Source organism: Colias eurytheme, chromosome 5 (assembly GCF_061535395.1).
Source record: "Colias eurytheme isolate Ceu_HAF_F1 chromosome 5, ilColEury1 Martin Lab GWU primary, whole genome shotgun sequence".
Lineage (NCBI taxonomy): Eukaryota > Metazoa > Arthropoda > Insecta > Lepidoptera > Pieridae > Colias > Colias eurytheme.
This window is the reverse complement of record NC_142984.1, coordinates 9,411,313-9,437,270: the sequence shown is the minus strand read 5'-3', so window position 1 is coordinate 9,437,270 and position 25,958 is coordinate 9,411,313. Positions and strand designations below refer to the sequence as shown.

The 25,958-nt window shown below is 35.5% G+C and overlaps 1 protein-coding gene across 4 annotated transcripts in view; it reads right to left on the bottom strand.

Annotated features, from left to right (window-relative positions):
• Positions 1-25,958, bottom strand: part of twin (CCR4-NOT transcription complex subunit 6-like twin) — a 194,626-nt gene that overhangs the window by 43,554 nt on the left and 125,114 nt on the right. The window contains exon 5 of one of the 4 annotated variants that reach the window (XM_090102065.1): positions 20,303-20,362. The exons of the other annotated variants lie outside the window; for them this stretch is intronic. Within the exon in view, the coding sequence (XP_089958191.1) occupies positions 20,303-20,362 (60 nt within the window). The remainder of the gene's footprint in view (positions 1-20,302; positions 20,363-25,958) is intronic. 4 annotated transcript variants of the gene reach the window in all.

Here is a 25,958-nt window from a genome sequence, read left to right as displayed (position 1 = left end):
TCTGCAAACTACCAGTTATATCTAATGCTTTCTAAGCTATCTAGCCTTGCAGTTGCTTCGCTTACTACTATATCCCTAGTAACTACTACACCTCAATGTGGCTTCGCCCTTGCCGCGTATAAATCAGTAGTTGGATTCGCTTCAAGGAAGCGTTCGATGGCTCGTAGTTAATCCTGTCGGTGCTCCATTAGGGGTCGGGTTAAATGTGGGCGCCACAATGCCACTAACGAGCCTGTGTGGCTGAGGATACGGTATGCAAGTATAGCTCGAACCTTCAATGATGACCAGCGGAGTTTTTACTCGATTAAGTCTATTAATGATCCTCCTGAAGGTCTGATATATAAATCGCAATAGCATCGTAGCTTTAGGAAAGTTAATTCAGATGCAATAATAGCACAAACTGTACATGAAATTATTTTCATTTATCTCCACAACATGTGGAGATAGAGAGAACTACAACGCTTTATTCCTACTATTCTATTCAAAATATTAATGTTATAACCCTTTCTGGGCTTTCCACTTTATCACAAGCACATATAGCCAGGATATCAACAACATAGCGTTAACAGTGCTAAAATCTACAGATAATCCTATCTACGGTCGGTTCATTGGTTCGCTACATTTTTACGACCAAAGTAAAATAGATATTTAAAGTCGGAGTGCTACGAGTCTCTCTCTAATGATGCAATTTTGGAATATTTTACGTGACTGCCTCCGCTTAAATGGGAATGAATGTCACATAAATTTTGCAAATTAGATACCTTAGTTGGACACCTTGTCCAACATTCCCCAAAGGTTGTTAAAAAGAAATAAACGTAAAAGAACTCATGCGCTTGTGCAGAAATATTTAAAGTATGTCCTTTGAATGTACATATTATGATAACGCACGGCTATAAGGTCAATTGCGGACAAAGAATTTAAAACGGCCAGCGCTTGAATAGCAGTTAACTTTAAACAAAGGATTATAATATTACAATGTCACTTCGATTATAGACTGTATTCCATTGTTTTAAAGGAAGATAGTGTATCATTTGTTTATTCAGTTAATCATTTGTCATCCACGATACAATGGCTACAACTTTTAAGATTTGAAGCTATTTTCCACGACAGACCATTTATCAATTCACCCAATATTACACATAAGTATTGCAATATTTAATTTTTGTTTGTTAACACATCTATTGTTCTTCACAAAGTAGTAGCAAGGACGTGCTATTTATAAACATAGGTAGCTAACGTCGGTGTGCGAAAAATGCCCGCCCTTTGTTTGCAGAATAAAAGTATGGGTACACCGTTGATCTACAAATTTCCACTTGGTAAATGGTTTTCTATATGACTGAATAGAACAAGTATTGGCTATTGCGTATTCACTAAAGACAGGTATTCGATACCCTGATACATTATATGAATAGTCAATACTAAAGTATGCGATAACGTATTATGGCAGTCAGTTACATCGCGATTATTTGAATACATTGTAAGAAACACATAATACCATATTTTCGAGTGATCGAATAAAAAGTGAAGAATTTCGAATAGAAATAAAGTCTTGAATGTACATCTAATTCTAAAAGCAACACGGAATCAGTCCTTAGCATTGCTATTTGCAATTGTCTATCATATGCAATATCTACATTCAACATCTTTCCATTCAGCTTTGTTACTCCTCCCATCAATTAGTTTTGTACGTCTTAATTTATGAGCGTCATCAATTTTCGTCCCTATCTAGGTTCATATTACGAAAACCACCATCGCCTACTCGATACATCTATAAGTGCATATTAATTCCGATCAAACACGGAACATTATGTGGGTCGCATTACTGGCAATACAAGTGCAATTACATGACTGTGCCGCTCGATAATTTCGCATCATTATTCATATCTTCACTATTTGTGTCATACACTTTGAATCCATGGCGTTCCAATTCGCTCTCAATATTATCTTCTTTACAAATCGCATAAAAGGAAATTGCTGTTGCCGTGCATCGAACTCGTATTCGCTTCATCTATGCTATCACTACATAGTATAAAACAAAGTCGCTTTCCACCATCTGTGTGTATGCTTACTCTTAGATCTTTAAAATTATGGAACAGATTTTGATGATGAATAATTCATTCAAGAAGTTTTTAGTAGCTATATAATTTGTTAAGTGTTCTACAAAGCGGACAAAGCCGCGCGCGGAATGCCAATAATATTATTACTACAGGTCCGATTTGAAAAATTCTTTCATTATTCCATAGTCCATTTATCGAGGATGTCTATAGGCTATTTCATCACGCTAAGACCAATAGGCGCGGAGCAATGCGGGTAATACCGCGGGGCACAGCTAGTAGTTCTATAAAACAGGTTAGCATTTGAAATTGTTAGGGATAGTTAATATTAAGAATCCGACATAACCCACGGCTCCTTCCCCGGGGGCCGTGGGTATCTTTGGAAGATTTCCCCACTATAAAAAAAAAAAAAAAAAGGGATAGTTAATATTATGCGATGGACGCTTAATTAAATCGCACCAGTTATCTCAGAGATATGAGTGATGTTTATTGTGTTGTCGGGATTGACCAGTTGACGTACGAGGATTGATACAACTTTTTTGCGAGTTGCGAGAAATAAAACTAAGTATATGGGAGTATTATCAAGAAAAATTATAAAAATTTTAAAGATGTAGGTAACTTTGAAGGTAAGTAGGTTTCTTCGAATCTGGAAGTTTTGATTCCCTTCTTCTATTCTTCATTAGGAGAATATTTACGTAGGCTTGTAAATCATAATATCTATCATAAAATAAATAAAATAACAATATATCAATTCCACTTGGAGGTGTGTCGCAAAACACGTTTTCTCATTTAGCTTCCTCATAAAAAACGAATTTCGCACATTGCCTATAGATATTTAAATTTAAAAAAATCTACAGTGGCTCGTATCAAAACCCGACACCGTTTTACCATTGAACTCGTGTGTGACAATTAACATAGAATTAGCAAGTCAGATCTCAATTAATTTATCACTTGAATGATAATAAGCGTTTATTACATTGCTCGTCTATCGAGGGTATTGACGTACAAATGTCTGTCTTGTTGCTATTATCGGTATTTTGTATAATAAAATAATTGTACCCCGCGGTTTTACCCGCACTTCTCCTCACCTATTGGTCGTAGCGTGATGATATACCTATAGCTTATAGCTTACCTCAATAAATGGGCTTTTTAACACTGAAAGACTATTCGAATCGGACCAGTAGTTACCGAGATTATTGCTCTCAAGTAAACGAACTCCTCGATTTTATACATTCAGTACCCATAAAAGTATATAAAATTAAGTGAAGATACCAAGTGAATGCTCTATGATTATCCTGCATATAATATTTATGTATTGTAAAGAGCTATAAATCATAAAAATAACGCCTTCTAGCGTTTACGCTTTCCGCGCGAAACGGGATGATAAATATGCAAAAACTATTTCCAATTTGGTACTGTCTGTTCAATATTTTACTTCTATTCATATTTTTACTTAAATATTCATAATTTGAGTTTATATTGAATATTCATTAAGTTGAAATCTATATTTTCTTAGCTCTACTATCCATTTTTTATTCATATCCATCAGACGCCCAACTTCGATAATTTAAAATATAAAATATTAGATTACACAAAAGTTTCTACAAGATATACCAAAGAATTGAATAATAACACATGGTTATTATATATTATTATTATATACACTTGGTCTAGAACTAGATTAAAATTAGACGAAGAATATTCATTAATGAATTAGATGCACTGATTCGGTTCGAACGTAATAATCTCTTATCGCAATTACATCAGAAAGTCGTGACTTGTGCAAACGAATAAAACTTTTAATGCTATTATTATATATTCGATAAAATCCTGATTGATCAATGTCTGTATAATTTTAGTCTATGTAACGTTACGGTTTTAAAGAATGGATCCTTGTATTGCCAAGGCATATTTTTATGATGTGTTTGCTATAACAGGAACTATAGTTAGACAGCTATGAAGAAATCTATATATATAAAACTCAAAGGTGACGATATAGTGATCTATCAACGCACAGCCCAAACCACTGGACCTATCGGGCTGAAATTTGGCATGCAGGTAGATGTCATAACGTAGGCGTCCCCCAAGAAAGGATTTTAGAAAATTCATCCCCTAAAGGGGTAAAATAGGGGATGAAAGTTTGTACGATGAAAATTTATCTTTTCCACGCAGGCGAAGCTGCGGGCAACAGCTAGTTTCTATATAAATTAGATTGTGTTATATGTAATTAAGAAGATTCCCATAGCGTTTTTAACCAATTTTGTCTGAAGTACAATTCTAGCATGCAAAAAAGTTACTTTTCACTAACATTAGGTACACCACTGGCTGTGCTTAGTCATGTAGTGTATGTACTATGTATGTATAGCATTTATACTTATTTATTTATAGGTAATCCAACTGCTTAATAAGATTACAACAATATATTTAATTTAACAAATTACCAAAAAATAATTACAAAATATTCTTTAAAATAAAAGAAGGACTTAATTAAAACTAAGAATTATAGTTTTAGGCACAAACATTTGACTCGTTCCCTAAACAAAAACACAAGCAACACCAAGGGCTATTACTAGTCATCCAGTTAACCAGTCCAGCCGCTCAACAGTCGTGAGATCATTCGCCTCGCTTTCACACTTTCACTGGGGCATCGGCCGCGAGTCGCGCCGCAACAATGCCGCCGATGTTGTTGCAAAACCGATTGCGCAACACGCACAACGCTATGGATATTACGATAATATCTTGACGTACGTACATTTTGACCGGTTTGCACAGTGGGTAAGGAGGACCTTAGAATTTGATCATATGCGAAGTGGGTAAAGTGGACGTTGTTTTCGTAATAACGATATTGTAATACTGTGATGTGCTTTTGAAGATTTGCATAGTGGGTAAAGAGGATGTTAGAATGTACTACATGCAATAATGATAAGATATAACGACAATGGTTATTCTTTTGCACGCCTCATAAGCGAAGCGTTGAGGTGGGTACTACTGTCACTTCGCGCAAAACATCTGATTTTTCAAACTTAAAATGTCTTTATGTATCATACATTGCACTTGTAAGATAATACATACACACACATATTAAGAAAAAACACTATTTTTAACGTTCATGATATTTTTGATGTCATTTTTGTTATTTAAACTAGTTAAAAAACAGTTTAAAAAAGTTCTGTCTTGGACGTCCGTGTGTCTGTATGTGCGGATCCTTTTTCTTGTTAACACGATAGCGACCGAAATACTTTACTAATCGAGTCTTTTTTTTTCTCTTACGCTTGAGTATGCTCAGGAATAGAACCCTTTCATTTTTCAGGGTCTGATTCGATGTGGTTTAATTGTTATTAAATAAACAAAAATAATAATTAATAAATATTTATTAAAAAAAAATTATGAGGCGTGCACTTTTGGATTTTCCAAATTATTATGTTTTGTACCTACTTTTGACTATTAGCACAGTGGGTACTGTGAAATAGAAATTACGTAGCGTTTTGCGTAGATTAGCATTTATTTGTTCATAATATGGAGCTTGTAGTGTATCAGTTATTCATATAACGAAAAAAAAGTCAATAAATTAAAGAAATACATTTACAATCATTCTGAAACACGCAAAAACTACAACAATACTAAAACAACTATATAGAAAAACAAAATCGTAAATTATCTACTATACAGAAAAATAAAATCGCAAGTTAAAATGCTAATACCACCCGTACAACAATAGCTAAATATATGCAAGAGAACAAGCTAACAATAAATAACAACGCGGTCGCCGATACAGAATTACAATCGGCACTAAATCTAAATATTCACGACATTCGTAATATTCACAAATGTCCACGATTCGCTTCCGCGATGTCGCTGGAAAAAACACGAGCATTTAACAAATTCGAAACGCGTTTAGAGCGCTAATGAATAACAATAATTATAGAATGACATGAGGAATATGTCTGTTTTCTACGATTGATTGAAATGGAAAGTATTGTAAAGGATGAGAATATTATGAATTAGTAGGAAAATTATTGAACGCTAAAATTTCTTCAAAGAATTGTGTGTGGAAAAAAGACACTGAAAATAACGTAGTTACAAGTTAGAATCAGTCTATATGCCTACCTAAATAGAAAATTAAACAATTAAAACATTTAACCAAAATAATATTAGAGAAACGAGACAAACGAAACAGCTGAACGCTGCAATAGCCACGATACATGCATCGAAGCACTGAGAAGCCCAATTTAATTCCAATACATTTTTAACGCTGGTTTTACAACTCCCATCGAACATTAATGAATCGCTTGATCGAACCGAGTCCTGCTGCGTTGTAATTACAGCGTAAAGACGTTCCAATTAAATCACACGAACTTCCAAAGAAACACATGAGGAATGAAGCGATTCAAGCGGCTTCAAATCGCGTGCCAGCAACGTGCTAACGTGTGGAAACGTGACCCACCCGTGTAATAAATATAAATTTCATATCAAATGTAATAATCGCGTGAACATTGTGATGATTTCCATCTGTTTACTCATTAGTACGTGTAAATTAAACAGAGGTAAATTAAATGTAGCATAATCAAGATAGCGGTAACGTCCTCCTGACCGAATTTCGCTAACAGCAATGCAAACTAACGTACGAGATTAAACATACGCGTGTGTGTGCCAACACGTACACTACCCATTTTAATACATGCATATCATTAAAATGTATGTGTGGGTATGGTGCGGAATTCCGACCCGACCGCGGATAATTCAGACTCGGGACATCTTTACTACTTTTAGAGGAAAGGGGTTGAAAAGCTCCGCCAACTTCCTGAACTCAACAGAGATATATAGCGTTGAAAAAAAGCTTTCAAACTTTTACTCAACAGATTAATTGGAACAGAGATACCAATCCACGACTTCACAGTCGTAGTAAGTAGACCGTATAGTCTTTGTACTATTTTCTAAAAGCCTCAATATCGTACAGCTCATCTCAAATCTCAATCCCGCACAAATCAGGTCGAAAAACGTTCCATTAAACAGTTCGGTTTTCTCCGCGAAAACATTAATCAACCGCATCTTGCGTCAATTGGAATTGGTTTCTCGTGGAGCCATTGTTGCCAAGGTAATTAATTGATCCCAGCTTCCTGTGTTTAATTATCTAGCCTTGGGACCCGTGTTCATTAATTACTGGGAACGTTTGTTCAGTGGAAGTTAAGCTCACGTGTGCAGGCCATGACTGAGGAAAGAGGTTGGTAATGGGATAGAGTTAAAATAGATAGTGTAGACTTTTAAGAGTGTTTAAGTTGTTATTTATTTATGATTGTAGCACAGCGTAGGTTGAATACGTTTATGATTATACTTTATACATTTAATTGTCCTGCGTTTTTGGATTTAATTTGAATTCTGTATCCATTTAATCCATACTAATATTATAAATGCGAAAGTAACTCTGTCTGTCTGTCTGTTACTCAATCACGCCTAAACTACTGAACCAATTTTCATGAAATTTGGTGTGGAGATATTTTGATACCCGAGAAAGGACATAGGCTACTTTTTATCCCGGGAAAATAACGCAATCCCGGAAATCCCACGGGAACGGGAACTATGCGGGTTTTTCTTTGACTACGCGGGCGAAGCCGCGGGCGGAAACCTAGTACGATATAAAGTTAAAATTTAAGTACATTAACTCTTATCTCATCTCACGAATACGTATTAAATTCGATACCATCTAAACTTTTCTCCACTTAACCTTGCCCAATAATCAACATCAAGGGAAAATGCGAGCTCATTAATAAAACGAACTCATTCACCTTGATCACAAGAGCGCTCTACACCTATACAGCATACACGAAACCGCATCGATCTGCGGTCATCGCGTCCCAAGGTCCTCACTCGCCTTTACTCTTATATGAATGCACACTTAGTAGTATAAATATTAAATAAATAAATATTTCAGGACTTTTTCACACACGGCACGATCTGATCCGATACTAAGCTTTCGCTTGTGTTATGGAAACCAAACAGCTTATAAACATACACAAATAATTTTAATTAATTACTTATATAGATAATTAACACCCGAGCACAGAGCAAATATCGATGTTCATCACACAAATATTTGCCCTGGGTGGGAATCGAACTCACGACCTCTAGCTTGAAAGGCAGGGCCAACCAAGCCAACCGGTCAGTAGTCCATATCGATAACTCGATAAAAACTCAACTCAGCTATGAGGAAGAACGTTTAACGCTTATTATTATTCAAAAATTCCACCGCGAATGGTTTATGATTTTTTGATGTCTCGTCATATTATGTAGTGACATATAAAAAACGTTTTATAACATGCGAGCGCATAAAGAGTTTACTGCTGCACACAATTATGTTGGAATTAAAGAAAACGAAAAAGGAAAGGCTATTAAACATCCTGTGAGTGCACACTGCACATAAACATATTATCTACCAGCAAAGGTGACTCAACGCTTTTTTCTTTGAAGGACCTCCTTCACTTTGTAGTATTTTTAAATACAATTTAAAGTAGGCTCAAGAGGCTCTCTAAAACAATAATTAAATAGCCTGTTAATACAATACAAAAAGTAGCTAAGTGTTGAAAGATTCTATAAAAACCTACGCCCCCTATACTTTCGCCACACCTTTCAAAAAGCCCCAGGAACTTAGTTCCGCTTATTAACTTTAAACCCTGTTGAATTTGATATTTTTGTTTTATGGCATTCATAATAATTACATGAAATTTATAACTTTAAACCCTTCACACTCAATATCTCCACCAGCTAATCCGTCTTTATCCCCGCATCCCAATCCGATATCCGCTAAATACATTATGCAAACGGCTCTTTTGTTACCCATACTGGACAATACTCGTTGTAAATAATGCATTGTGCCGAATGTGGTGGCCGATTGATCTCTTTGTAACGGGGAAACAACGCTATCCCGTACCGGTTAACAGTCATGTAAATATTGTGATATAATCTTTAACATTGCTCTCTGTCTTGTAGACTATTGTCTCGAGACGAGTTCTTTTGATAGACCTCGCCCTGTAAGGGACTTGACAAATTTATTTAAATGCAATGTTTTATGTATGCGTTGATGGGCGTACCGGGCTATGCAGACACTTATATTCGGATCACTATAGGTATAGAGATGCAATATCATGTTGCATTGTAGTAAAATTAATGTTAATCTTATATATAAAATTCTCGTGTCACAATGTTAGTCTGCATACTCCTCCGAAACGGGTGGACCGATTCTCATGAAATTTTCTGTGCATATCGGGTAAGTCTGAGAATCGGCCAACATCTATCTTAATACTATTATAAAGGCGAAAGTTTGTATGGATGTATGGATGTATGGATGTATGGATGTTTGTTACTCTTTCCCGTAAAAACTACTGAACCGATTACAATGAAATTTAGCACACATATAGAGGGTAACTTGGATTAACACATAGGATAGGTTTTATCCCGGAAATCCCACGGGAACGGGAACTATGCGGGTTTTCCTTTGAAAACGCGGGCGAAGCCGCGGGCGGAAATCTAGTTTTTCATATGTACCACGGGCGAAGCCGGGGCGGACCGCTAGTATTACTATAAAAGTTATAGTCACTACAGTGCATTTGGGGAGCTTCCAATTATATAGATTGTAATAGGTCTCTTCTGCTATCTGTACTTTGACATTAATTATAAAATAACATTTAATATTTACCTGGAAATACATTGGCAAATCATTGCTCTATAATGAACTCAAGTAATCTACTGATTACGAATGATTCAATAAGCACCTACCTACTAACAATAAACTCATAAAAAATTTATCCAAATCAATTCACTTCTGGTCCGTGCTCAAGTTCAATCGAGCGAATATTTTTTAGCGCATTACATTATACGAATGCTCAGTCAAAACTCCTACTGTGTAATGCTTGCAATCACGAAGCCCGAATAGAATATTTTTTTGTTCCACGTGATTCATTTTGTATCGATAACGGTACAGTGACGATTGCTGACTCATTTGTATTTAAATAAAGGACACGGATGATGCATCCTATTGTACGGTAATTATATTGTAACAATTGATTGTTCATGATCCATTTTGATGGACAAAAGACCGTTGTGGTTGGGGTCAAAACATTGTACATTGACATGTCTTATCAATCGATTATTTTTTATTTGCTGATAAAATTAATAAAAAGTTAACAAAAAAAATCGATGGAAGTAATAGTACAAAATAATATTAAAGTTCAAGCAACAGGGTCACACGACGTGGCTACTTGCGACATCCTAAATGTACCAAGAGTGTTCAAATATTTTATTACTTGTGTCGTAAAACTATCTGGAAAGCTCTTAAATATTTTGAGCGCTCTCTAGCTCCGTAAAGGAGCCATAACACACTCTAATAACCAATAAATAATTTAGCATTCAATAGCACTTAGTACTAACTCAGTATCAGATCTTCAACATACTAATGTATAAAATTCTAAAATCTCATTGCACACACGATAACACTTGCATTATGTCATTATTGTTACATAACACCGCGACAATAGCATTACGAAATAGATGTTATACAATATTGCATCGCGAACTTTGGCTGCATCGTAACAAAAAAATAATATGCGAAAGAAGGTGTTATAAAAATTATATGCGTTTTATATGAATACTTCATAAAACCTTTTTGGAATCTAAAGTAGTAATGAAAATTATCTAGTACAAAATATTCATAATAACGCATCATGATAAAGAGGAAGACATTAAATATCACTTAATAAAATTACGCTACCGGTACTAAAAAATTGTTAATGCAACACAATTACTCGACACGATTTTTTGAAACGCAAAAACATTTATTACAAAATTCTGTAAGCCACGTTTTGTAAATTCTGTAAAAATGAACCCGGATTAACAGTTAATTCGAAGTCCTTATCCCTTGTTAAAAAGCATATTAACTTGTACTTCGTAGAACATTGTAGTATGAGCAAAAAATCCACTTGGTTAGTGTGTTAAACAGCATGCCTGTTAGTACCAACATCTCTAATTACGTAAGAGCCATAACGACCCCCTTAATTGGAATGCGTCCCAATTAATGGCACTGATGCCTTTAGTCCGCGCCGATTGTAATTCAAGAGTATTAAGTGTTTTACAACTATTTTTTACTAACCCGTGGTGGCCCGCGGTTTCACCCGCATTGCACCGCGGTCTTAGCGTGATGATATATAAATGACCTTCCTTCCTCGATAAATAGGCTAACTAACACCGACAAAAAAATTTTCAAATCGGACCAGTAGTTCCTGAGATTAGCGCGTTCAAACAAACAAACTCTTCCAGCGTTATAATATTAGTAGTAGTTAAATCGAGTTTTTTACAAGATTTTAACCGCACATTTACAGCTTGTTTACATTAAGCCATGTCATTGAACTGTTTCAAAAATCTTTTTTTTAACATGCAGATAACGCGGATAATATAGCTGATAATAAAATTGGAGTGTCTGTTTTTAATATTGAAATAACCGAATTTTACTAAAAGCATATGGATGTTTATACAATGTACATACCTATACTTAATAAGAAAGTAAATTTTAAAATGTTTGCCTGTCTGTTTGTTCCGGCTAATCTCAGGAACGGCTGGACCGATATTGACTGGACTTTCACTGATAGAAGGCTGTTGTTATAAGGAGTAACTTAGGCTATTTTTTATACCGATATTAGGTACAACAGGAACATTAGGATTAAAAGGAAATTCACACAAAGGACATTCACGCGCGCGGTCGAAACCGCGTGGCGCAGCTAGTTGAAAATATGTTGCAATCTGAATCTGCTTTTCGCGTTCATTTTTTACAGTTTTTCAACAGGTAAATCGCGTTAACGAAAATATCAAATGCTATTCTTAGCACGCGTTGTTCATATCCTGAAATCATATTAATTTAGTGCTCGTTTTGCAGTAAATCGTTTGACTTTTAAAAAGTTCGTACTTAAATCGATAATAATTACGTTACACTTATTACTTTTATAAATATTTTTATAAAATATTTTTTACACTTATTAGTTTTAATAAACTGTATTTTGAAAACATGTGATAATACATAAAATATATTTACAGGAAATATTAATACCAACAAAATAGGATTTAAAATTTGTACAACATGAAAGAACATTATTTGAATTACAGTTGGCAATGAATTTTATTCAACATTTTACAGTAAGCTACATCAAAGGGTAGCATTTAAATGTGCTTATCGCGTTGAAAGCGTGATAAAACTCAGGCTCAAATGTATTCACCCTCGCATTTACTATTATACAATTTTTCCTCTTTACTTTCCTTCGTTAGCACTATACTTGTTTTCAATACAGTTCTTGCAAAATACAGTGTGTCCGGACATGACATACCGATATTTGAAGGGGCTATTCTCCAGGTATTTTTATCGACAATTCAACCCCTCTACAGTCCCCTACCTCACCCCCCTCAAAATGGTTTTCGAATTTTTTAAAGTATGTTTCATCACTCTTATCAATTAAATTTGTTTAGTGGTCCCTAGAATAACTTGTTATTGTTCAAATAAAACCAAATTTAGTATTTTGTGACACTCACTTTCGAAGTTATTACAATTTTCATAAATTCACTATCCGAATTGATAGGTTTGCCATTTTGAGGGGGGTGAGGTAGGGGACTGTAGAGGGATTGAATTGTCGATAAAAATACCTGGAGAATAGCCCCTTCAAATATCGGTATGTCATGTCCGGACACACTGCATATTGGGATTTTCCACAATAAAAACCCCTTGAAAAACTTTCAACATATATTACAGAAATTATAAATTCATTTTTTTTTAAGAAATTACTAGACTAGCCAATATTTGACTCCAGAACATTGATAAACAAGAATTTCTCTAGATACAAAATCTATACATGCTTTTTTCCTGTTTAAAACTTACAATATGCCTGATCATTTAAATCCAACTTTAGATACTTTTCTACATCCTTTGTGCGTGTTTTTACATCTTGAATGACAATTTCACAGTACCGTCAGAACGAGGCCGGGGAGGCGGCGGGTGAACGTCCCGGCGGAGAAAGTAGTCAAGAGAGATATGGGTCACGTGGTCGTTTACCCATCCATTTTTTAGGCTATGACGACTAGGGCAGCGGAAAGATGCGATAGATATATTGCTCTCGTTAAATAAACAAAAATAACGCAAATGATATTAATTGAAATTGAATGAAAAAGTTAAAATAAATAGGCACTTCATATGCTTTAGTTCTGGAAGGTAAGTGTGAACTGTAACTGTAACGCGCGAAGGTTTATCGTGCATTTTGCAAGAAGACGGTTGATTTATAAACATTCATGCACAGTTTTGTGATATTTGGGCTAAAGTTATCGTGCAAATAAACTCATGTACCTACCTATAGATTAGCAAGTAATACTGCTCCATCCCATCATTCAACTCAACTTCACCGGTCTTGACTGACCAATAAAAGCTTCTACGTCACATACTTTAGTCCTGTTCCGTGTACACAATAGAAGATGTATACAGTCCCTTTAACTTAAACATCGTTTTAGTCAAGATCATTCGGCTCCAAGGAATCTCCACGAGGCGCAAGACATTTCTATACCACAGCGGGGTGCCAAAGCTCGCTCCGATTCGATCGAGACATTTATCAAGTTTAGGTAAACACGCCGGGCGGCGACGTTTTTTCTCAAACAGATTAATTGTTATTAGTCGTTTGATTAAATTTATGTAAATCAATATTAATGATTCGTAGACGATTAAAAGAATGTTCATAATTAACGATGTTTATGGCTACTTTTGGGCAACTAAATAAAAAAAAAAACAGAAAACAAACGAGAAACGTTTAGAATTTTAAGTTTAAACAATTTTTTAATACATCGAATTGAATGTTTTACTAATCACCTGTTGATACCGTTATCGTCTATTTTGGTCTCTAAAACCCCTAACAATTGTATCAATTCTTTGACCATAAACATCTTAAACATCTGCACTACAAACACAGGCACATAACAGTACATTGAGAAAAAGTGTCCGATCTTCGTCCAGTCTCGAGGTCGGTTGATGATAATTATTAGCAATAATTATGTGTGTCAGTAAACAACCGTGTTTAGGGGGTAATCAACACAATTAATGCGGCACACATGCACTTTCGCGTATACCACATGTTCATAAACTTTGAACGCGCTCGTTTTAATGACCACGCGAACCGGAAGAAGTTATTTTTTTTTTCTTTTTTTTTTTACTTCCTTGTTCAAGGATGTTGAAAATGTTTTTTTTTTCGAATTGTACAGGAATTGAAGTTTTTTTTAAGGTTAGTTTCTCAGGGTGGACGTTGATACCTAAATTACATTGAAAAAGCAATTTGGTAAAGAAATCGCGCTTATTTTCGACATGCCCTTTAAAGGAGTAAAATTCCTATTTATTACTATAACATATATGTCCAAACATTAATATTGTATACCTACTCTTAACTCTATAGGTACATAGCCTGTAGATGTATCTCCTATAGGTATATAATATATATTCAGGCTTAATTGCTATACTTGCTTATACAATATGACGCATTTAGCTGATACCCACAACATCAATTCATCCCATAGGCATAAGGTACTATATATTTGGGATCACACTAGATACCACAGGCTATCAACGTGTATATTCGCTTCAGGCATATATCGTACTAACTAAACCTAATAGTACTTAGGACTTAGGAGGCAATATTTGATGACGTTGAAGGTGTAAATACCTCGTGATCAATTTATCAAGACGACGATTAACTTAATACAAAGCCTCTATAAAATACTCGAATAAAATTATATAGACGAATACAATACAGTAGATATTTTATTAAACTTTGTTAAGCTCTTAGTAAGAACAGCTATCTTACATTCGATACGACCGTCTAGCTACACTAGTTCTAGTTAAATATATTCATAAATATTAGCATTATCGTTGTCCATTTCATTAAAAAGCCGTTAAAATTCACTAATTTATAACCAATAACACGTTGGCGATGTCACCGCGCACTCTTCACTGTATCTTTCATATATTATGCATTCGTAACGGGGCGACTCATTTGAATTTAACCTCCATCAAGAAAATTATTAAAATTGACAGCGCACCTTATTTATTATTCATTTCGGATTCCGCTTCAGAAGTTCCAACGATGACATAATGAGATTTGTGTGTATCAAACACGTGAACACTGTTATATTGCCGTATTTGAGAGATTATGCTGCAATACCGTTAATTGACATAAAAATATTATGAGGAACAATGTGAATCTTGTATTTCTCTGATAAAAGCCCACATATCATTCCTTTCATAGAAATAATATATTTGAGCTGTCAAACTTTCAACAGGACGAAATTTTTAACACCAATTTTTATATATAAATTCCAACATATTCTTCATCACTACATAGTATAAAACAAAGTCGCCTTTTCTGTCCTTATGTCCCTATGTACCTATGCTTAAATATTTAAAACTACGCAACGGATTTTGATGCGGTTTCTTGTAATAGATAGAGTGATTCAAGAGGAAGGTTTTAGTATATAATTTATTAGGTTTTAGACAAAGCGGGCGGTAAGCTAGTCTACTAATAAATGCATAAACATATAAAGGAAATGAACAACGCTACGTGTATTTTACAATCATTTTACATTTCTTGATAACTTTCACTCATGAATGCAAACTACAAGGTTAACGGAACAGCAATTAATTATCATAAGATATACAATGAATTAACCATTAAAATATAGCATGCTATGCTATTTATACGAGTCAAAGAAAATAAACTTTTGACGCCTATTTGGCTAACAATAAGTTTCATATGTGTGTATTGTAGGTAGAACACATCTTTGATTACTGTCGTACCTATAGAAAACGCAAATTACATAATGATATGTACATAACACAGCTGGTACTCATTATTTAATCAATTAAATCTATACAATCTTTCACTTTGCAGTACCGACATCGCTAATAGCACCAAAATCTACACCTGGATACAGCCAAATGATGAATCGTATTGATTAATCTGTTTGTAAGAATGAAAACAAAAACCCCGTCTTCTGTACTATCTTCTACCTGTTTCTAACCACTACCGATTCGCCAAAAGCACTACTAAACAAGGGCTTGCTTTAACGAGCTTTAATCCAAAAGCCAGGCTAGTACATGCTAACCCACCGTTCCCATGAAGCCGGGTTGAAACACCTCGACACTTTCTCCGTAACCGGTGAAAGTACTGTCCTTGAGACATTGAACGTGAAGTGCCATTGAGATAGCCGCTTAATTATGTGCTGCTTGAGTCACGGATTGATCCATTCTTTTTGATTTTAGTGGGGTTTATACGATAGTTTGCTATCGTCAATGTTAAGTGGATCGTGTACAGAATGTTATATAAAACAGGTAAATTTCTATAGGTGACAGCATAGGGTCTATTTACAGCATAGGTTTTAAGTTAGTCACTGGTCATACGATTATTAATTCTTTATAAATTATAGCATAGGTAATTGTCTGGTAACGTCGTTATTTAGATATTTGTGATTGATAAGAATTTATATTTAACTCCAGAATATAAATAATAAATCATATTAATAACCGGTTAAATATGTAATGCACTTGATAAATGATTGAAGAAAAAAATACATATCTGCGAAACTTCCGCAAACCTAATGAATGAATGAAATGTGAACTATGTAAATAAAAATAGCTTCCTGTATTTTTTTATAAAATACAAATAAGATATCATATTATATTATATTATTATTTATTTGTCCTTTCATAAAATTGACTATTTGGAATTGCATTTGTTACAGTACCAAATACCAATCTAACTTAAATATTTAAACAAAAATGTCCAAATCGTTAGTCAACTCCTCCGAACCATGGCGCAATAAATTAAACTGATGACTATTTCGTTCCACATTTTTCGCAAAGCTAGAAAGCTTCGCGAATTGATGTAAATGTCAGTCAGTCAGTCATTCAGTCAGTCAGTCAGTGAGTTAACAGTACATCGATCAATCCGCATCGCTACTCCGTCTGTCCGTGATAAGGGAACTAGGCTATTATGGTAATGTATTTAAATAACTACTGGTTTTAAACGTTATTTCGGTTTAGATTTTCACAATACGTGGTTGGAGACAGAGTAGTAGAATGGATTAAGCTTTGTTATGCCTACTATACTTAGCGGGGCATTTATGATGAGATTAAAACACCGTATATCTATTTGTTTAAGGACTTGATCAAGGATGAAATTTTAACTATTGCTTATTAATTTTCTAATTGTTTATCAAATCGACTGCACCAATATTTATGTGGCAGTTACAACTATCATAAATATGCATACCTATAGCTATACATACAAAAAGGTCGCCAGTTCGATTCCGCACGGGAAATTGTACCGTGTTCCGGTAATCGGCGACGGAGCCGATTCCTGCACGCGAGCAATGAGCATCCTTGCATTTATTTACATGACAAATACGTAAGCAAAATTTCCATGTCGAACATCCGCGTTTTTTTTGAACCGACTTCAAAAATACTTTCGAGTCTTTTTTTCAACATTAATTTCCAAGGATATAAGAAGGCTCAAACTCTGTTAATATAAAAATGAAATGAATTGATTACTGTGTAATTAATAACATTCTTTAAGGTTACTTTAAATCATCATTCGTATTTTTTAGAAGTTTCGTAAAGTACTGAATGCCTTCAGAATTTTTATAAGGAAATTGTACTTCGATACACTGAATACACAGCGTGAGAAGGAAAGCCGAAATCTACGATTAACAACTGAAGCTTTACAAACAAGCTTTCAGAACAAGCCATGTAATCCATCGCTAAACTAAACTTTGATTTCTTTCGATATCCACTATCCGGTTTCTTCGTACAAATAAAATATTTATATAATCTATGTTTGAAGAAAACTCAAAGCATTTTACAGCACATTAATACACTCGCCGATTGATTGCAGTCCCACATAAATACAGATAATGATCTGGGAAGTTTTAAAGCGTTCCGTCGACGTCAGAGATCAAAGGACCTCGATAGGAATTCCGAGTGAAACATCTGAGAAGTTCAAAATAATATATAGATATGGACGTTCGATACATGTGGACGCGGTAGGGTTGTCAATTATTGATAAAAAATATTTTTAATAAATTTATCTGGGGTGGCATCTATCACCCCTACATAAATTGGCTTAAAGCAAATGTATTTGAATCATACACACCACCTTGGTAATGAGGATGATAGTGAAATGGACCAAATTTACTCCATTCAATCGAATGTGTTAACTACACATTCTATATCTATACAATTAAACATTAAATTTGCGTGACTCATTTTTATTCATTGAAGCAGTTTCTTGAATAAAATTTATTTGTAGAGTTACGTAGGTAGGTACTCTACCAATAAGTGACATCTTAGAAGAAGCAATTTTTTTCAATTCACTAATAATTATATTGAAGTGTCAACCCTAGCGAGTGTAGGATGCTTATCACAGTCGGGGTTAATCATGTGAGAGTTTTTTTGTCGATAGAAGAGTTTTTGTTGTTAATGGCGGTCGAGTAACGATTCCGTGATTATTCGACGCGACATACGCTCTGTAGTCTGTGGTCAATGGACGGTGGAAGATACGTTTCGGTATCCGAATGTAACAGTATCACCTTCCAAAGACAAACGTGGTACAAGTATGTTATTTAATAGAGCTCAAACCTACATAAGCAACACGACTACATTTTTAAGCTATTGCATAGCTTCTATTGTGGGCCTTGAGCGCGGTGACCGAATCCAGAAATTCCGTAACGAAAAAACCTCACGCTCCCCACTCCGACGGCCACGGAGGTGTGGCTTGAAGGCATAGCATGCAATAGCTTTACCGCGGCAGTCCCCGAGTGCCTCACGTATTATTATATTAAGATATCAACATGTAATGTAATATACAATTTTAAAAGAGATAAGTTTTAAAGGATACACCTATAAACAAAAGTTAAAGCGTTAGTTTAATTACTTCGTTACCGAAATAAATCTAGATATCTCTTGTGACTGCGCGAACATTGAAAACATTTACATAATCATAATCATACTTAACAAAATGAATCACAAATAATTTATATTCACAATGGATTTAAACCATTCAAAAACATATAAATCATAATTACGTTTAAACGCATCGAGGTCATACCTACATTTTATTAATCATAAGCATGATTACCACCTATTTAATTATCAGGCTAAAAAAAAGGAAAGACCAAATTTCTAATCTAAGTAGGTATATCCCAAATACATGACCACAACGATAAGACAAACGAAAAAATCGCGCAATGACCCGTATAATAATCGTCTGTACAACCGACACAGATATTCCATATACAAACATATAGATATCTTAAATCGAAACATGCAAATGAAACGCCGCAAACGATAAAGTTTTCATTACACGCACAATAAAAGACGCATTAGAAAGTGAACATTTCAATAATCGTCAGTTTATCGCCCAGTAGCTAGAAAGCGTTACTCGAACCGCAATCGTTGGGAAATGAGAGAAAACATCGCCACTGCAAATCAAACTGTTTATCTTGCCATAATAATTTATAGCCGTTGAAAGCTCTCAACTTTTTCCAGCCGCAGAGAATGATAAAGCTAGGCAATTCGCATTGTACCTAATTGCATCAGATTATCATTCAACGATAATTGTATAAAATGCACTTTTAATAAGCAAAAACAAGTAAATGTTATGATCTTGTGATTGATGTTTTATTGTATTAAGAGTTTGCATTAGCGGTGATAATTATTTTTATAGTTGCAGAGTGCTTTGGCGCAATTTGAAACGCATTCATACTTGCAAATTGATTTATTTAATCGCACTATCAAACACGTTGATTGAAATATTACTGTACTGTGTAGTGTGTATGTATAATGTAGATAATATGGTGGTATTAGTACATACCTATACAAATAATAATATAACAAAAAGCTTTTTGCTTCTCTTCATAAGAATGCCTAATCGTTCGCCTTCATGGACTAACAGAATACCCATCTAAAATAAATCGATTCAGTACATACGTAGAGATAACCTTGACGTATGTAAAAGACGCAAAAAAATTCGTGTCACATAAAATGATTACATTCTTCCGATACAATCTGCTCTTTGTTGTAAAAAAAATCTCCAATAATGTCTACGTAAAAATGACAATATTACAAATGCAAAATATTCCCGATATCAATCTAGGTGGGTACGTCGACTTGTGATAAATTCTAATATTACCTTTGATATTACGACCGCTGGCATCGCTCCAAATGTGTTCAATATTGATGTATCGCTTACCTGTAACAAATGGATTCATATATTAATTATAGGTACAATAGAAATTCCAATGGTATGACTCATCCACTAAACATACACTAGTTAGCTAGGACTAGGGCATGCAGAACCGAGTCCGGTTCCAAGTTTCTGAAACCCAGTTCCAAATTGATCTCAGAACCGGGTAGAACCGGGTTACCCGGTTCTTTTATAATACCTAAGAAAAAAATACGAAATTAAACAAAAGTAACTGTAAAAGTACCTGATGGGCCTTTTATTTTACGCGGCTTGTGTCTTATTTTATTAAATTAATAAAGAAACAAAATTTCAATACTTCTTTTTATTTATCAGTCTTATAAAAGTACCTTGTTATCATAATATCACATATTATAAACTTAAACCTTATTCCTTCCTTATTCATAAACTGTAAAGCAAAAAACCGGCCAAGTGCGAGTCGGACTCGCGCTCCGAGGGCTCCGCACAAACCTATTTTTTATAATGTTGTAACTTTAAAATTTATGTTTCTAACATTTTCTCCTTTATCTGTGTTATAAGACTTTACTTTTACCAATTACACATTACACAATACAATTTAAAGGCTCTGTGTTCATGAGAAGTACCCTGTAGGTTTTGAGTCCCATGCGAATGTCGAAATTTGCGGAAATTTTCAGCATTTACGGCTGTATCTTTTGATGCGTTGGCTTGTGAGTTTTACTTTTTCACAGCACTTGATGCTTGACCGAAGTATTCGATATAAATTTCAGCTTGATACCAAAAACAAAAACATGACTGGATCATTATATGAAACAGTAAAATCAACAGCTTTTCAAAGTAATACACCCGTGGGAAACTTATAGCATCTAAGGTTAGACAACCAATCAGAGCCACGCTTGAGGCGTGGCACGAAAATTCGCGATGCACGTGATTCTGACGTTGCCAGATAGAATAAATTTGTTAAAATAATGCAGCAAAATATGGATAATACTTTATATTTTAATATTTTGGTCGGAGCCGGGAGAACCGGGTTTCATACTATTCAGACCCGGTTCTCAAGAACAAAAAAAAACCGGGTTTACCCGGGTTTTTCGGAACCGGGTAAACCCGGGTGCATGCCCTAGTGAGTGGGTAGAGGAGTGAGTGGGTAGAGGAGTGAGTGGGTAGAGGGCGTGGGTAGATGGAGTGGGTGGGTAGAGGAGTGAGTGGGTAGAGGAGTGAGTGGGTAGAGGAGTGAGTGGGTAGAGGGGTGAGTAGGCAGAGGGAGTGAGTGTGTATAGGGAGTGAGTGGGTAGTGTGAGCGGGTGGCTAGCCTGAACGGGTGGGTAATTCACTCACAATACCCACTCACTCACACTACCCACTCACTCACAATACCCACCCACTCTGGGTACCTCTACCCACTCACTCCTCTACCCACCCACTCACTACCCACTGACACACTACATACCCACTATCTCTACCCACTCACTCCCTCCCTCTACACACTCACTCACAATACCCACTCACTCACAATACCCACCCACTCTGGGTATTGTGAGTGAGTGGGTAGTGTGAGCGGGTGGGTAGTGTGAGCGGGTGGCTAGCGTGAACGGGTGGGTAGAGTGGGTGGGTATTGTGAGTGAGTGGGTAGTGTGAGCGGTGGGTAGTGTGAGTGAGTGGATAGAGGAGTGAGTGGGTAGAGGACTGAGTGGATGGGTAGCGTGAGTGGGTGGGTAGAGGGAGTGGGTGGGTTGAGTGAGTCGGTAGGTTAAGTGAGTGGGTGGTTGAGTGAATGAGTGGGTGAAAGAAAGCATTTTCAAAACATGTGAATGAGTTTCTTAAATGGGATCCTAAAGTATATTGTATGATACTTATACAGGGTGTCAGTGAGTGGGTAGAGGAGTGAGTGGGTAGAGGAGTGAGTGGTTAGATGGAGTGGGTGGGTAGAGGAGTGAGTGGGTAGGGGAGTGAGTGGGTAGAGTGGGTAGTGTGAGCGGGTGGGTAGTGTGAGCGGGTGGCTAGCCTGAACGGGTGGGTAATTCACTCACACTACCCACTCACTCACAATACCCACCCACTCTGGGTATTGTGAGTGACACTCACTCACACTACCCACTCACTCACAATACCCACCCACTCTGGGTGGGTAGAGTGAGTGGATGGGTAGCGTGAGTGGGTGGGTAGAGGGAGTGGGTGGGTTGAGTGAGTCGGTAGGTTAAGTGAGTGGGTGGTTGAGTGAATGAGTGGGTGAAAGAAAGCATTTTCAAAACATGTGAATGTGTTTCTTAAATGAGATCCTAAAGTATGTTGTATGATACTTATACAGGGTGTCAGTTAGGACTATTTATGCCCCGCCGTTTTTCCCGCATTGCTCCGATTCTATTAGTTGAAGCGTGATGATATATTATAGCAAAAATCCTTCCTCGATAAATATCTAACAGTGAAATATTTTTTTAAATAGGACCCGTAGTTTCTGAGATTAGCGCGTTCAAGCAAACAAACAAACTCTTCATCTTTGTTTAATAAGTGTGTAAGTTTTAAAGGAATTTCCAAAAAGACTATCTAATCCATCCGAGATAACGCTAAAATGTACAAGAATTCGTGCGTGACTCGTTTACTAATTTTATTGCCATATTTATGCCCAAAACATAGAGATTATGATCTGAAACGCTCGCTTATTTAATAAATGTTTAATTAAAGCATGTCGAGCGAGCAGCTATGTTTGAGAGTTTGAAAGCACGTAGAATACTAAGGTGCTTGGAAACTTTTGTAATTGAAAATATACTCAATACTGTATGTATGAGAGAGTTCGTCATAGGTAAATGTAGGTCATACCGCGATTGACGTGAAAAAGTATGGGAAGTTAATAACTACTTATATACTACTAGCTGCTCCGCGCGGTTTCACCCCCGTGGCTCCACCCATGTTGGTCGTAGCGTGATGATATATAGCCTATAACCTTCCTCGATAAATGGGCTATCTAACACCGAAAGAATTTTTCAAATCGGACCAGTAGTTCCCGAGATTAGCGCGTTCAAACAAACAAACAAACAAACTCTTCAGCTTTATAATATTAGTATAGATAAGACATAAGCAATAATACTATAATGAATATTAATATAAAAGACACGCTTTTACAAAACTACATATAGAAGAGAGAGAGCTTTTCTATATTTTCTACTATTTTATTGTTATTAAAATACAATAAACCATAAAATTTATTAGCAATCACAACTGAATAGAAATTATTTATAAGCAATGCTTGAACAGTAAAACAAAATAAAATAAAAACCATTCATACATAAAGTATAAACCTAAGAATAGAGAACTCGATCTCCAAATATCTAATCTTTCTAGGCATATTGCACTCAAATATGAACAAAACTCGCTAATTAAGAAGTCATCGCTTCATACATATACTAATTTATCCAGTCTAGCCAACAATTAGCCGTCATTATCGCATATCTAATCTGTATGAATAATGGTGCTTTGTCATTGATGAATCAATGATACAATAATAACAGCTATTATTTATTTATGCGACGGAAGTCTAGAGTTACTAGAATAATGAATAATCTCTTCATACTTCAAAGCGGCAATTGCTAATCCATGCAATCACTACATAGTATAAAACAAAGTCTCTCTCCACCGTGTGTCTGTAGGCTTAGATCTTTAAAATTATGCAACACATTTTGATGGGTTTTTTAATATATATAGTGATTCAAGAAGGTTTTAGTAGGTTTATAATTTGTCAAGTTTGTGGGAAGCGGGCGAAGCCGCGGGCGCATATCTACTGAAGTGTTTGTTTGATCGTTCGTCCGTTTGAATAATTCTTTCAGTGTTATATAGTCCACGCTAAGACCAGTAGAAATGGAGCTATGTGGGTAAAACCACGAGCTAGTGTTTTAAAATCCTATAACCATAAAATAAATGGTAAGTATTAAACTTCCAGAACTAAACACAATAAGAACCTATTTATTGCTTTAATCAATATCTTATTCAGCGGTATACTCAAATACATATTGATTATAATTACATATTTATTAGATTATAGTGTACAATCTCTAGAGCTTTCAACTGCGGCCTAACTCCATTTGAATATTGTTATTATTTGATTAGAACACTATGCAGTACAAGATATAAACCTATTAGACTGTTAAATTGTATGTGAATTCGATACAGTAAGAAAACATTTTGAGAAAACTGTTCTACCACATTTTTACAATTCACCCTGGCGTTCCTGTAAGTGGAAAAAGCTGTCACGTCTGCTATAGGTATTAGTTAGAAATAAATTGCTTTCTGAATATTGAATTCTTCCAATAACTAACAAATATAATAAATTCAATATAATTGACTGATGTTAGGCTTTGTAAAGAGAGGATTTCTCGCACATACTGAAGAAAAGTAACCGACTTTATTTCCGAACCGAACTTTCCGAACTTTCAATTATGACATGTTAATATGCTGCATTATCATTAACCTTTCCCCAATAAACAGACACAGATAATTCGACAATCATCTTTAGTTCCGCTCATTTACACAGTCTTACAGAATACATTTAATTACCGTCCATTAGACGTCCTATCAACATTTCCCACATCGCATTTACATAATTACATACACGGACGCATCCATACTTTCAAAACGCAATACCTATACTACGATATTAAGAAATCTGTAGATTGTCTAAACTCGACGTGCAACCGACAACCCGTCTCGTATCAACCTCGACCCGCGATCATCTGTCTGCGAGATGACATCGTCCATTAAATACTTTCTAAAAGGGTTCCCTTATGAGAAATTTATAATAATACTAGCGGTCCGCCCCGGCTTCGCCCGTGGTACATATTTACGTTTTCTCTACATAAGAACCATCCTCGTACTTCAAGGAATACATATAATAAAAAAAGAATTATCGAAATCGGTTCAGCCGTTCTCGAGTTATGCGCTTACCAACACATTTTGCGATTCATTTTTATATATAAGAAGATCACTAGGCGGAATTCGAACCCGAGACGCCTGTCCTCCACCGCCCACCACGGCCATCCGTGATCCCGTCAGAGCAATCGAATTTATTTTCCACTTTCGGTTTATATGTCAAAGTAACACCACTTTCCATTCTTAAAAAAATCTCATTTATATACAGCATTTGAATGCTATAAAACTAAATATCTGGGTTCCCTCATGTTATTATGACGTGGGCGCGTGAACTGTAGACCCGGTGAGCGTTTCACTTTATGTCTCGTTAGGGCATAAAGTGCCGATAATATCGCCGGTTACGTGACATCTGCTAACCTACGCTCGTTGCAGAGGAAATCGGAAATTTCACCTCCGAGAGCTGTTACATTCAATTGAAAAGCTCAACCAAATTGCTTCGCGCGGAGTGATAAAAATGTTGCAGAAACCGGATTAAGAACTGAATAAGCAATGGGTGGTATATTTACTTTATATGGTTATGTTTTATAGGAATATTACTTTAAGGAAACAATGCAATAATCAATGCGTGAAATGATAATTTTTAACAAGAATGCAGTAAAACTCGTTTTATTTCATTTTTTAATAACGTATGTTGTGTCGGAAAAAGAATAAAGGTCATGAAATATCTTTTTAAGTTTAATTACACTTTTTAAGCGTCTATTTACTT